General features: G+C 42.3%; 2 protein-coding genes across 2 annotated transcripts in view; one reads left to right on the top strand and one right to left on the bottom strand.

The window, feature by feature from the left end:
- Positions 1-4,591, bottom strand: LOC131571354 (small EDRK-rich factor 1-like). The gene is made up of 3 exons (XM_058824046.1): positions 4,295-4,591; positions 1,030-1,138; positions 1-509 (listed from the first exon to the last, which is right to left on the bottom strand). The coding sequence occupies exons 1-3, from the start codon at positions 4,299-4,301 to the stop codon at positions 437-439; spliced, it is 189 nt and encodes a 62-aa protein (XP_058680029.1). The 5' UTR covers positions 4,302-4,591; the 3' UTR covers positions 1-436.
- Positions 4,592-4,854: 263 nt separating this feature from the next.
- Positions 4,855-15,020, top strand: part of LOC131570962 (transcription factor TFIIIB component B'' homolog) — a 52,575-nt gene continuing 42,409 nt past the window's right edge. Inside the window, exons 1-8 of the mRNA XM_058823418.1 lie at positions 4,855-5,073; positions 9,233-9,785; positions 10,444-10,550; positions 11,483-11,542; positions 11,898-12,038; positions 12,946-13,079; positions 14,059-14,153; positions 14,735-14,789. Of these exons, the coding sequence (XP_058679401.1) occupies positions 4,898-5,073; positions 9,233-9,785; positions 10,444-10,550; positions 11,483-11,542; positions 11,898-12,038; positions 12,946-13,079; positions 14,059-14,153; positions 14,735-14,789 (1,321 nt within the window). The 5' untranslated portion in view covers positions 4,855-4,897. The remainder of the gene's footprint in view (positions 5,074-9,232; positions 9,786-10,443; positions 10,551-11,482; positions 11,543-11,897; positions 12,039-12,945; positions 13,080-14,058; positions 14,154-14,734; positions 14,790-15,020) is intronic.

Here is a 15,020-nt window from a genome sequence, read left to right as displayed (position 1 = left end):
TTTCATGCAACATTTTATTGGAAAAATATTTTGAAATTTACAGTTCAGACCTCTGCAAAGTTAAGCACATTTTACAAGTATGTTCCATTCTGAATGTAGCTATACTTTCAAGAATTCAGACAACCAAATCTGGTCTAACTGTAGATTTAGAAATTCTGATACTGGAACCATTAAGTAAAACTAACAAATGCAGCAAAAGCTAGAATAAAGCTATTGCTTAGTACTTTTATTCACAGACATGCAGAAGAGTGTAGTCAGTTTTGAAAGAGCACTGTAAACATCTAGGCCTATAGTAACCAGAAAATACTCTAACTAATGATAATTGAACAACTCTGCACAATAAATGTTTAATCATTTAATGGCTGGACACTTTTATGAATGATCTTCTAGGTCCTTCTGCTTCATCGGTGCACTCTATCTTCTCCATAGTGGCAGCTCATTTTGCTCCTGCCTGCAGAGACTTCCTTTCATTAGCTGCTTTTTGCTTTTGCTGCATGATTTCAGAGTCCCTGTGAAGAAAAAACAGCTGCATATCAGATACTGGCTCACAATTTTTCTAAGCAGAGTTCCCTCCCTTTAGTAACTCCCACTTGGAAAAAGGAAAAAATAATTTCTCAGTAAGCCACAAGCAGAGTGTTTTATTACCCCGTTTTTTTCAGTGCATGCATTATTCCATGAGGCAGACAATTCACTTGATTAGTACACCTCATATAATTCTTTTGGTTTTAGAAGTAAAGGACAAAATGGATCAAACATCCTAAAGAAAGCATTACACAATCTTTTCCTGTTTGCAGTAGGCAAAAATCTGGTCACAAAAATTAAAAAGCATTACAGGGCATAATAAAAATACATCTTTTTAACAGCAGAGACAGCAAAATTTAATCATCAGTTTATGCTCTGGCAAGTGATTAGCCAATGAATAAAACACAGTATATTTAAATGTTATGTTAACTAAGACACTGGATTCTTTCTGACCCATCTGCCTCTCTTTTTCAGCCTAAACATATACTCAACTTTACTAGATCTTACCTCTGTTTCCTCTGAGAAGCAGACAAGCTATCTTCTTTCCTTTTGCCTTTGTGGATCTCCTGAGTTTTCTTCAGGTTCTTTTGGCGAGCAAGTTCACGCTGGTTCCCACCTGCAAGATAATAAACAGTTAAACAAGTACTACCACTTGTTTTTTCCTCACACAGTGTACCTGTGTAAAAGTCTGTTATAAAGGCAGCACTGTTTGGCACAATGTGTAGAGCTGATATGGTCATACCTGCTATCTCAGTGTACAACAGGAGAAATTAAAGGCTCATAGTTACTTTTTTAATTCTATACGTCATGTTCAAGAGATTACCAAAATTCTAATATTCCTTACAGAAACAAAATGTAGTTTGCCACAAAAGGCTGAAGAAAAACCATCACACCAACAGGCTGGGCAAAATCATGTTAGTAACTCATCCAAAGACAAGCCATCCACTCTCAAACACATTCCAGCATTCGATATAGCTTACAAATTAATTTTAGACTGAAGTAACAGCACTGAAATTGACAGCACTCAAAGACTATTCAAGAGATGACCTGATAAGGTTTTTTAAATTTGAAATATAGTGCAGAATGTAAGCCTGGGCCTTAGCAACTGGGTGGCATTACTTCAACAAAAGTGAGAAGAGTAACATTACTTCTGTATGTATATAAAGACACAAAAGCACATCACTGCCAGTAGAGAGGACACTTCAGGGAAAACACAGCTTTCCCCACGACTACCAACAAGATAGGAATGCAGTCTCTTTGATCACACAAAGTTCCTGAGGGCACAACATCAAAACTATCTATCTAAATACTCAGGGTCTTCCAGGCAATGGCCAAAGACTGAAAGATCTTCTGCATTAGCTGACAATCTCTCCTCAGTATTCTCTTCCTTAGTTCTATTTTGCTCCAACCTGCCAGACCTGGTTCACTGGCTTGGTACTTCTTGCTCTACTTCTTTTGCACTGACAGTGTTCCAGATATGCTACGCATAATCATTTGTCCTGTTGAACTAACACGATCTTTTATACTCAAAAATGACAATTCCACCTCTCCATAATTTCTGTTGTCTCCCTTTTCAGTCTCTCTCCATTACTAAGACTGTCTATGCCATCTTTCAGTCTCAAAGCCAGATATCTCAGTCTTGAGGTGCCTGTAATTTCTGGTCTACAAAAGCATCTTAGGACTAGGTCACTTTTAAACAACAACCTGCTGGTATGATCCACCACTTTGTACCCACACCATTTCTGAGCACACAAAGGTACCTGCCATGTCAACAAGTAGACAAGATCAACCCTGCAGAAGCAGGGGTTTGTGCATTCTTCACAGCAGCCGATGGACTGCCTGGTAAGAGATGCCAGAAGCTCAAGTGAAAACAGCCCTGTATGACTGCTGCTTCCCAAGAACCACTCTTGTCTTGGAAGATAACTTTTGTCTGTGACAGGACGTAAGTATTACCTTTTGGAAAAGCTAAGAGAACTCTACTCATCATCCTCACTAGCATCCTGTCCCCAGAGTCCATCTAGAAGAAGGGCAGCTGTTTGTTCAGAGACTGAAGCAAACCAGCCGTCTCTGGCAGTACTAGTGTTGATTAGAACTTGATGACTCATGAGCAGATGACACATTCCAGGCCATAAATGGTTCCTGAGTTTTCTGGTACTCAGGAGGCGAGAACGTTATATGAAGGACAGAGCAGCAATGAAAGAGCTCTTCTACTGTGCTTAAAAAAAACCAAAACAAAACAAAAAAACCCACCAAAAACCAGAAGTCTCTTCTTTTATCATGAAGAAAACAGAGAGGAAGTAAAAACGATCTGCTAAAGCCAGAATTACCCTCCACCCCAAACCTCACGTACTTCCTTATGAGCAGTTACTCTCCACCCTTAAATTCCGGTTCTTCCTTGTTTTCCCAGCAGACTCTGCAGACACGGGCTCTGCAGAGTTTTTCCATAGACACGGTAAGGTTTTAAAATTAGGAACAGAACTCAACTGTATCACTGAAAAGCAGCTGGCACAACAAAGCAGAGAAGATAGAAAAGCTGAGCAATACAGAATGCACACAAAGCATAGAATACCAAACAACTCTCTGAAGTAAAACTTACTTCTACCATCAGTGCTTCCACATAAACATTGCCAAGGACTATTTGGTCCCATTACATCCTCTAGGATGCTGAATAAGTGTCCCTACAATCAAGGGAATCACTGGTGTTTTCTTCATTCTGTAATATCAACCTAAATCTTCCATGAAATTGTTCCAACAGAAGACAATTCAGCTTCCTGAAATTCAAGCATGAACTACCACAAAAAGAGCAGTACACTCCTGCTTATACGTTCCTTTATACATTCCTCCTCAAGCATCCCCATCCTGGCCTGCTTATGCAAGACATACACCTCATTTCAACTTGTCTTTGCTCTTTCAACTCCAGGAGAAGAAAAACGCCAACAAAAATCCTAAATGCGCTTCTTTATTATGTTCTGTGCACAAACTGTTTACGTTCCAGGTCTTCAGCTGCACTTCAGCAGCTGTGGGCTCTCAGAACTGTATTTTCCAGATGAATGTAAAAGCACAGCCTCAAAGCTGTGTTTTTTCAAGTGAATGTGAAAGCACGAGCTCAGTGAAACACAAGGAGTTTCTGTACTGCCCGACATAGCAGGCAGAAGGCACAGGAGCCCTCCCAGCAGTCGGGAGCCGGAGCATCCTGGGTCCGGTTCACAGTTCTCCGCCATTTTAGAGCGGGTGTACGAACACTGCTGCTCGCCAGCACTGAACACGGTGACGATTTACAGAGCGCTCCTGCCCTTTCAACAACAGCTTCAACAACCTCAGCTTAAACAGCAGAGTATCCAATGTTCAGCACTGATATAAAAGTCCTTTATTTTCAGTCTTGGTGGCAGCCGGGACTGAAATGAAGGGTGGCTGTTGTTTCAGCCCATCATCACCTTAATTCCTGCCCCCGGTCCCGCCACCACTGATACGCCAGAAGGCGGAGGAGGATGTTTTCGCCTCCAGCTTCGGACGGCGGCAGAACATGGGTAAAAGCCTCCTCCCCATGCACTCATTATAGGCGAGATTTCGCTGGTGGGACGCTAAGTGCGCAAAGAGCCGGACGCGGCAGCGGCCTCACACAGCGGCCGACTCTCAGACCCCGGCCCAGGCATCACCTCCAGCCGGACTGCCCTCGGCGTCGCGCTCATACCTGGAGCCGACCAGGAGATCGGCCCAAGTCCCACCGCCCACTTCACGACCCGACAGGCCCCAAGCAGCCCCCAGTACTCACGGGTCATGGCGAGACGATCAGGCCGCGAAGCACCACTACGGCTCGCACCGCTACCGCTAACCACCTGCCTACAACCACTGGCCGCCGCTGCCACCGCCAGAACCGTCTGAGACGCTGCCTGCTGCCGTTGCCCCTTATGGCACCTCGCTGGTCGCTGACGTCACGGCGCCGCGCGGACTTGGCCCAATCAGCGGGACGCGCGCCGCTACCTCCCACCCCGTGGGCGGGAGCCCTGCGAGATTGGTGCCGTGCGTCTTCCTGGGCTCGGGGGTGAGGGAGAGGGTGGGGGTTTGGTGTAGTAACCTGGGCTCGGAGACGAAACGAGCGCCTGGAGAATTGCTGAGAGCCGGCTGAGGAGCTGCCGGGGCCTTACAGGCAGCTACGGCGCCGTTATTGGTTGCCCCGTAGAGGCTCCGCCTCCTGCCGCTCCTCTCCTGGTCGGCGCACGCTGATGACGTCGCGGGGCGCGCCGCCGGGGCGGCGTGCCGTGAGCCGGCCGGGCTCGCGGCATCAGCAGGCGCACGCCGCCGCGCGCTGCTGACGCCGCCGAGTTCGCGCCTGTCCCGGGAGCGCTCGGCGCGCGCCTCTCCCGGCGCCGCCGCCATGTTCCGGCGGGCCCGTCTCACCGTGCGACCCAATGTGCGGCCCCCGGGCAGGGCCGCCGCCACCGGCGCTGGCGGGGTGGACACGGAGCCGCCGGAACCCCCAGGTTCGGACACCCCGGTGGCGGACGGAGCAGGGACCGCGGCGGAATCGGCGGACGCGCGGCGGGCAGAGAGGTGAGTCCCGCCGAACTTCCCCTGGCGTGTGTCGGGCCGCCGGGGACACTGGGCCGTGGATCCCCGGGAGCGGGATGGGACTGTGCGGAGCAGGAACCCGGCGGATCCCGGGAGGTTGCGGTGGCTCTGCGTAGCGCTGCGTGCCGTGGCCCGTCACTGTCTGGTTGTCAGTGCTGTGAAAGGGCGCTGGCTCGTCCTGCAGACCTCGTGGAAGACGCGTGCGGTCGGTGCCCGGTGACTCTGTGTCCAGGGTTGTCAGAAAAGGACTTGGGGGTGTTCGCAGCCTAAGATGAACCCGCGTTTCTTCACTGCCGTTGTGCATCAGGTCCTGGAATAACATTGCAATTGGCTGCCCCGGGAGGTGGTGGAGTGGTGACTTCCTTGGAGGTGGTTAAGGAAAGTTTGGACGTAGCATTTGGTGCTGTGGTCTGGTTGACAAGGTGGTGTTGGGTCAACGGTTGGACTCGACGATCTCGAGGTGTTTTCCAGCCCAGTTGCTCCTGTGATTCTGTAAGTGAAGACTGCAAAGGAGGGGCCCAGTGTGGTCCGACACTCATTATTTCTGACTCCATGGCACCCAGTAGCTCTGGTTTGTTGTGTGCTGCAAAAATTGTTTGTGCTCTGTAACCAGATGAGTTTGATTTTGTATTCCTACAGCATTTGCTGATTTATGTTCATTTCTTTATGCATTGGCAAGGGAGGACTTTCTCCCTTTTTGCGGGCTTTATTGTCTATTTTTAAAGTTCTTAAAGGGCTTTTTATTGTGATGGAAGCACATGGTAAAGTTGGCCTTAGGACTGGCCCTCCCTGAGGACTTCCCTGTTGTAGGTTAAGCCTGGCTGGTTGCTAAACCCCACCCAGTTTCTTGCTTGCTTCCCCACACCCCTGCCCCTCCCAGCCTTGTGAGATGGGCAGAAAATCAAAACGGCAAAAGTGTGAGAAAAGTTGTGTCAAGATAAAGATAGTTCAGTAGATCCTGTGCACATAAGTGAAGCAGAATTGGGGATTCATTCAGCACTACCTGCAGGTGCTGTATTGTCTCCAGGAAGGAAGGGATCAATCACTCATAACAGGTACTTGGGAAGACAAACGCCATAACTCCAAATGTCCTTTCTTTCTTCTTCCCCTGGGTTTTATTGAGGAGCACAATGTCACATGGTGTGGGGTAGCCCTTCCATCTTCTGAGATCAGCTGTCCTGGCTTCTCCCCTCCCAGCTTCTTGCTGATCCCCAGTGGTCAGCCACGGTGCACTGTGAGCAATGACCCTGTTGCTGCACAATCATTGCTCAGCATTAGCTGAAAACAGGGTGTGCTGTCAGTGCTCTTGTGTTACAATTCTGAAACAGCACCGTGTGAGCTACTGTGAAGGAAGTTAACTCTGTCCCCACCAAAGGCGGTACAGATCACTGTTTCAGGACATCCTCAGTCTGATAATCATTCTTCAGAACAACATTCACACTTCTTTTGTACAGGTGGGTTTGAGTCTTTCATAAATACCTTTATTCTTTCAGTTGAAGCTTGCCCCTTATGACAGCATGATGAAACAGTGTTAGTGTCTTCTGTTTCAGTGGCTGGAAATTCAGGTATCAGACTAGTTGGCATGGCATATCTTTAGGAAACCCTTTTATTCAACTTGTGTCTTACATCTTTACTTGTTTTACATTGTGCTTCAGGATGTAATTTTTATATTACAGCAATCACCTTACTGGATCCTTGGCTATCTGTTGTTTTTTTTTTTTTTAAATGAAGAAATTTTTACCATTTTTCGCTTAGAGGCTATTCTTGCTGTTTCAGGAGATTTGTAGAAGACTTTTGTGTTTGTAATTTAACAGGTGCATCAGTGTAATATAATTTTAAGTTTCAAAACTAGATATTGGTGTGACTCTGAAAAGCACTCCAATCTGTTCTCATGGCCTCAAAACAGGCCTTTGCCATATAGCCTTCTGACAGGGTAGCCCACCTAGCTGACCAGGAAGCCAGTTCATGAAAACTTCTTGGACCTCAGTAGAGCTTTCCATACTGGCTCTCACACTATCCTTCCTTCTGGACAAAACATCCAGCGCACACCTGGATGAACACATCATGTGATGGGTGAGCAACTGGCTCATGGGTTGGGTTACAGTGAATGGGGTGACATCAGACTGGTGACCTGTCACTGGTGGGGTTCCACAGGGCTCCATCTCAGCCCTGAGCTTCTCAACAGCTTCACAAATGACCTGGACACAGATTTCAAAGGTATATTAAGTAAGTTTGCCCGTGATAAAAAATGCACATGATACCTGTTGACTCTCTTGAGGACAGGGAGGCCCTGCAAAGAGACCTCAGCAAATTGGAGGGCTGGGCAAACACCAGGCATATGAAGTTCAGAAAGGGAAAGTGCCAGATTCTGCACCTGCGGTGGGGCAGCTATGAGTGTATGGACAGATCGGGGAACAAGAGACTGGAGGAAAATGACCTGAGGGTCCTGGTCAGTGGCAAGTTGAACGTGAGTCAGCAGTGCCTGGCAGGCAGGAGGGTCACCCATGTGCTGGGGTGCATCAGGCTCAGCATCGCAGCCAGGCAAGGGAGGGATTGTCCTGCTCTGCTCTGGGGAAGCCTCACCTCCAGTGCTGGGGGCTGTTCAGGGTGCCGCAGTATAAGAAAGACATTGAGCTGTTAAAGAGCATCCAAGGCGGGGGCAAAAAAGATGGTGAGGCCTTGAGGGGAAGCTGGATGAGGAGTGGTGAGGTCACTTGTTCTGTTCAGGCTGGAGGAGACTGAGGGGAGACCTCATTGCAATCTACAGCTTCTTCATGAGGGAAAGGCAGACACTTAACTCTTCATTCACAGGTGCTCAAGTCTGTGTCTGTAGCATCAGTCACTTTACATAGTTTTGTTTTCTATATACTGAATAAGTTTTGTTAAATATCAGGGAAATTAAAATTCTGTAAGAGAATTGTAATTTTTTTATACACTTTCTGTTAGATTTTATTTAACTGTTCAGAAATCCAGTGCTGCACTCCAATTAAAAACTCCACATAACATAGATGGTGTGGAGAAGGTGAATGAAGAATTACTCTCCAATGTCTTTGCTGTACAAAGAACAGTGGATGTTGAGTGGAACTTGCAAGATCTCATTCAAAACACCTAAATAGGCACCATGTAAGAAGCCCTCTAAACTCTTTGCCCAAGGATTTTCTGTACTAAAATGTGTATGAACTCAGAGTGTGGGACAAATTGATTCAGCCATTTAACAGAGGCTGCTAAATGCAAACACATAATCTGCAGCATATACCTGAATCATTGAAAGTAGCTGGAGAGAATTTTGAAAAGTTTGACTGTGTGTTTATACTTTTTTATATTTCTTGGAAAACATTTACTTCTGACCACCATTTTTAAAATGTGTAAGTGAACCATGGTTGTCCTTACTTACAGAACCAAGGCATAGTTCCATCATAAAATTAAAAAAACTCTCTTTATGACTCAGTTGTAATTATACTGCAGTCTTACTATGAGCAACAGCCATGAAGCTGAACACTGGTGGAGTCAGCAGATTTGGGATGATCATAATGGTTGGCAGTTTTACTTGCGCTTTGAAAATCATTTCTATATAAGTGATAGGAAAAGTACTTACATACCAAGTTTTCCAGGGAAGCTAAGAACTATTAATGTGCTAAGTGTGAGCAGCAGTTTGACTGCTGAAGTTTTTGTGGAAGTCACAGGTTATGTATCATCTACTTGCAAATGTGTGAGAGGAATGTTCACTTTTGTTGTAATAAAAGTCATCAAACCACTGTTACATACAGCTTTGTTTTTAATATATCACCTGTGTTATGTAAATATTTTTTTTTAAGTTATGTAATTTTTAGAAAGCTTTATGGTACTGATATTTTCAGCTGAAAGGAGAGAGCCTCCCAGAAAAAGAGGTGGGGTGTGAGAATGTGTTACTATTGCAAGCTTGTACATCAGTGATTAGTATTAGCAAATAATGACAGCTCCTAGAGCTGATTATTTGATGAGGAAGTACCAGCTACATGTTGGTCCTAGCATGGCTTCTTGTGTATAGCTGCTTTCCTGTAGCCTAATGTTTATACTGGTTGGCCCATAAACACATCTTGAAAGTAAGAGCAACAAATCTATCACTGTAAAGAACTTCAGAATACTTTCTTAAATTTTCCAGTGATGACAAGGCGGACAATACAAGTGGCGCTGGGGAAGCTAGTAAACCTGCAGAGATGCTTACACAGAGAAGAAAACGTATCTCCACCATGCCAAATCTTGTCAAACCCAGAGCTGGACCATCATCTACTCAGCGTTCTGCACCAAAACCACAGAGGCGATCATCACAAACTTCTGATGGCAGTGCTTCACTTCAGAAGGATGCCTCCCCATCAGAAAAGAGTAATGTTGAAAGCTCTGTAAAATCTCCTATGCTTCCTGAGAAGAAAACACCTGTGCCACAAGTGCCACAGTTTTCACCGCTAAAAAAGTCTGCAAACAAAGAGCAAACTGTTGGTGTAGCTGCTCAGAAAAATGATGATAGCTTGCAGAAGAATGTACCATCTCCTCTCAAGGAGAGACCAACACAGGAAAGATCACGAGCACAGGAGGAAAAGCTACCTGTGAAACCTTCTCCTGAGAAAGTAAAACGAACATGTTCTGACCGCGAAAGGATCCTCAAAGCTCGGAAATTAAGAGAAATGCTTAAAGAAGAGCTGAAGAAAGAGCGGATGGTAAGGCCTGTGTTGAGTAATGCTTATCTGTGAAGGGCAAGACGTTTGATTCACCCTGCATACATTATCTCTTTGCAGTAGTGTTTTCTGATGATTGTCAGCTGCTCACTGCTAGTTGTCTGTCACACCTCATAACTCTCTATGTATTTATTCTGTTTATAAGCAGTAACAGCGCTTTGTTCCCTAATAATACAGATTTTACAAAGAATTGCCTAAGTTTTTCTTTGATTTGACCACAAGTCTTTTTGGCATGACACCTGTTATTTTGTAGTCAACATCCCAATTTTGAGAGTTTCACAATACAGCAGGGAAGTGTGCTGCAGGCAGGATGGATTTGGGATATTTTTTCAAACTGGTTATTGTCAGAGTTCTGTAATGTTGAATAACTTTTAACTTATTTGTGCCAGGTATTGAATGCTTCTGAAAGAATAAGTTGCTTAAGGGTCTGTAATGCTCTCACTGAGAAAGGGACACTTTTAAGATAATCTTGTTTTCGTTCTTGGGAGTGGTATGTGTGTGTGTGTGAACAACAAAATTCCATGAATGGGGTACTTCAAAAATAAACAAAAGTAATAATAATTTGTGAACTATAAAATATTTTCAGGGTGAATCTAAGTGCTTATTGTTTTTTTTTCTTTCATTTTGATTTGTATGGAAGAAGTTGAAACACAGGCCTCCAGTAATTGAAGGATGTTCTCCACCAGATCGTTCTAAAATGACCATGAGAGACTTAATATACTATCTGCCAGAAAACAATCCTATGAAGTAAGTATGACTTTTTGTCTCTCTCCTTAAGTTAAGTTACTTTTCAACCTCTATAATACTTAAATATGGAGTATTGGCACAGATACAGAGTTGTTGCAGTGGTAACAAAGGCTTCTAGACTAGCTTCTAGTTTTCACATCTGCTTAATTCTAGTGCAGAAGTGAGAATGGAGCTTAGTGTACTTGTTGAAACACACAAACATGTATCTGTCCTATTTATCTCTGCAGAAATACAGACTAGTAGAATTTTTTTTTTCCAACTCCCTGCTGTGAAATTTTTAGTTGTGGCTGTTAGGGATAATTGCCCACCAGACCCAGTGGACTTAGGAAGCTAAGTATTTCTCCTCCTAGGTGCTGAAGTGCAAAATGCACTGCAAGACCCTAGTGGTGTTTACCGTGGATGAATGTAGTTGCTGCTGCTTCACTGACATGTTTCACTAATGCAGCTGGCTGTACAGACTGCCACAAACAGAGCGGAGCAGGGCCTTTTTTCCTGCAACTGCCAAAAGCAATCACATGAATAGAAGTTCAGTTATCTAAGTCCTGTTCTTTCATTAGTAGATGAATTTTCTGGTATCATCTGTTATCACTCGCTTCTTAACATTTGTGTGTTTGTGTGTTTTATTTATCACTTCCCTTATTTTTTCTTTTACACTGAATAGTCCCCTAGGGGTAAAAAGCAAGATGCTTTCATGTTACCTGTATCCATACAATGGATTTCTGCTTGAAGTATATTTTTTGTCCTTGCTTGTACAAAAAAGGGCAAAATTTACTAAGCAGAGGTTGTTTGTAGTTCAATGTAGATGTGATACAAAGAGCTGAAAAAAAAGCTTTGTGTTTTTTTGTCTGTTGTGCACTAAAAGCCAGTTTCCTGGAAGAAAGCAGAAATACATCTGTACAAACAATAATCTCTAGCTTTTTATGACATTCTAGGTCTTCATTGGTAGAAGAAAAGAGAACAGAAAGAAGTTCTGCACCGAGTCAAATGAAAGAGTAAGTCTTGATGGTGAAGTATAGTTGGAAAGTTTTCTGTTGTAAAAAACCCTGCATTTCTGTGATAATGCTAAAAGTGGAGGTATATTTTTTACTGTTCAAATATCACCGTCTAATTTATCAAAATTGCAATTTTGGCTGGTATCATGGTTAAAGAACATTTTGCTTTCAACCTTAAGTTTTACATGTTTCCATTTACAGTAGAATAAAAAGCAGGTTTCAAAGTTCACATATTGACTGATTTCTTGATAATGTTGCATTGCTGGGTGGTTTATCAAATTGTTGAATGTCTGTTGAATGAGCAGCAATTCAAAACACTGAACAGTATTTTTGTGTGCTGTCTTAAAAATTGTAGACAGGAAGAGAAAAGTACTCCTCATCATGAAGAAGAGGAGGAGGAGGAAGAAGAGAATGGGGAAGAGAGTCAGGATGGCCCACTTCTCGTTCCTCGTGTGAAAGTAGCAGAAGATGGTTCCATCATTCTGGATGAAGAAAGGTGACAAATTCTGTGCCTGACTCATGGACAGTATTGCATTGCAGCTCAGTTTGCAAATAGAGGACTACTTTGGACGGGGATGAGATGAGTGCATTTATGTTTGAGAGTTGAGCTACACTGACCTAGGAAACAGTGCAAAGATGTGGCAAAATACGAACAGCAGTAGTCTGCATCTTTGTAGTGGCATACTTTATGAGAAATATTTTTGGGGAAAGAGGTAGAGAGGAAGATGACATATTTTATTACTGTGAATGAACACTGAAGATTTGTCAGACTTCCAGATGTCTTCTTCTGTTTTGCTGACTTTTTTGCTTCTCATAGTTAACATGTATCTGCTTACTGTTATTTGGTTATCAGTATGATTTGCTCCGGCTTTGCGTCTTGCCTGTTGCTGCTTTATTCTCCTGTCAGTGTTTTCAGTAACTTTGCTTATAATATGATGTTTAAAAAGTAGATTATCAAATTTCTGAGTTCCCCAAAGGTATTAACATGAAATTTATGCCAAGGTTTAAGGATAAAGGTGGCCTGGTAAAAGAATTTGAAAGTATTGAAGAAGGATATTGAGAGGTTGTCATGGTTTTACAAAATAGCTTTCTCAAATGTTAAAAAGTCCTTTTTTTTTTTTTTGAAGCTACTTAATTATTTCTGTCTGTATTACATATATATATATTATTTATATTATATATAAAACAGAGAAAGCAAATTTACTTACAGAGGGTCAATAGGGTTGTGTTTTCTTACTGCATTCTCCCATTAAAGTATGTGTTAGTGTAATAATTAAAATTATTACACAATAGACATGCTCACTTGTGGAAAAAAAATTTGAATAGCTGTCGTATAAACATCTACTATATTTTTTCTTAGTAATATTTTGAGGTGAGTCTTTCTTGTGTGTTTTCTTTCCCAGCTTAACTGTAGAAGTTCTAAGAACAAAAGGTCCATGTGTTGTTGAAGAAAATGATCCCATCTTTGAGCGTGGCTCTACAACTACATATTCTAGCTTCAGGAAAAGTTTTTACACGAAGCCATGGTCAAATAAAGGTGAATTTATTTTTGGTTTCAAGCTTTGAGTCTGCAGAAAAGTTATTGTTTTCATGTATGCTTTATACTTGACAGTTTTCATTCCCAGTGGAGTAAATGGATCTATTTACATGTCATGTCATGTAATCTCAACCCTCCACACTCTTACAACAGGCAGAGCTGGGGTATTTACTGTGAAAACTGACATTTTTTAAAAATCCAGTGCCTTTTAATGTGCAGACTGCCTGTACTTTTTTTCTACCATGGAAGTTTAGATGCTGAGAAAATGCTAGTCTGCTTTACCAAGAGCATAATTTTGGATTCTGGTTTACAGATATTTGAGTTCTATATGGTACTTAAGTAGGTTCTTCCCTCATGGGCAGGAGTAGACTGTATAAGGTATTTCTGTGTGGACTGGTTTCAGTGCAAGTGGACAGCTGTGTTCTTATGAGTGGGTAGGTTGGGTTCTTCATTACTCCTGTTGTGAATTGACTCTTATCTCTAGGTTTGCAACACTGTGCAAGACATTTTACAATTGGAAATTACTTTTTACTGCTATGGATGGAAAAATTGGCTTCAGAATTCATTGTGGTCTCTTTAGAATGCACTCTTTTCCTTTTGATAATGGAGAGGGTAAATTTACATTATGATTTTCTGATTTCTGTTTGTGTTTATGTTCATAATAAAAATGGATATGGACAATTTCAGGTTGGTTAGCTTTGGTTTACTAGCTTTAGAAAGCACACTTCACATTCTGCAGTTTTCTAATAGTTTAGACAATTCTTTCTGTTGATAGTTCATTCAGCAAATGTTATTAGAGGGACCTAGGTAAAATAACAAACATGTTCCATACACACTCACCTGGACTTGCAGCTACAGTAGACAACCTCAAAGTTACTGATCTTATGAAATTAAGTTTACAAGCTGTTTTTATTTCTGAAGAAGGATGGTTTAGTAAATATTTAAGTGTGTGTAATTTTGTCTTTCTTTTCCCTTACAGAAACAGACATGTTCTTTTTAGCTATCAGTATGGTAGGAACAGACTTCTCCCTGATTGGGCGGCTGTTTCCTCACAGAGCCAGAGCAGAAATTAAGGTAAAAGTTAAAGCACTCAATAAAGAAATTAAACATGTGATTTTACTTTTCTTTTTCTTATTTGCATTCCCATGCTTCCTCTACTAGCGTTGATAATTTTGGTGCGAATTTTCTTGACTGTAGCGCTTGTTTTCTGATACCTGTTGCAAGAGGTTGTATCTGAAACATTAGAATGCTAGTTGAATTTCAATGACTGTATGTAGTAAATGTAGCGTCCTTAAAAGTACTTTGTTTTAGTTAAAGAATGCTGATAGGCCATTTAGACTGTTTGGTGAGGGCCTTCTGTGTTATCTTTTTTGTTGTACACAGCTGGGAAAGTCTTTGGTATTTCAAACCTTGCTCAGATTAAATGGCAGGAAAAGGTGTAGAAAATAATAAAAAAAGTATTGCTGGTGATAAGCTGTGGTAACAGATTTTATATTTAAAAATTAGTTACAAACTTGTGTTCTGTGGATAGGCATGTGAATTTCAACAACTGTAGTTGGTATGTTGCACTGAAGGCATAGCTTGAGCTGCCATTTTGTGCAACATATTGTTGCATTTCTTGCTTAAGATAAACACAGCTGTGCATTTGCTTTTAGAACAAGTTCAAACGTGAGGAAAAAGCTAATGGATGGAGAATAGACAAAGCTTTCAGTAAGTAAATATTCCCTACCCTACAATGAATCATTAAATGGTAGCCCATCTATTTTGATGGTATTTTCTCTGCTTTGCCTTGTTTGAATTACTTAGAAGAAAGGTTTTGCTCATAGATGAATCCAGAGGCTGTGGCATCTTAGGTTTTCATTATAAGTATAGTTCACAACAATGATCTTTAGGTTTGTTTTCTATTTTTTCTGAATGTCTGGTAAATGAGATTATTATAAA

Source organism: Ammospiza caudacuta, chromosome Z, assembly GCF_027887145.1.
Source record: "Ammospiza caudacuta isolate bAmmCau1 chromosome Z, bAmmCau1.pri, whole genome shotgun sequence".
Classification (NCBI taxonomy): Eukaryota; Metazoa; Chordata; class Aves; order Passeriformes; family Passerellidae; genus Ammospiza; species Ammospiza caudacuta.
Note: the sequence above shows the minus strand (reverse complement) of the source record. Positions and strands in the feature narration are given on the sequence as shown.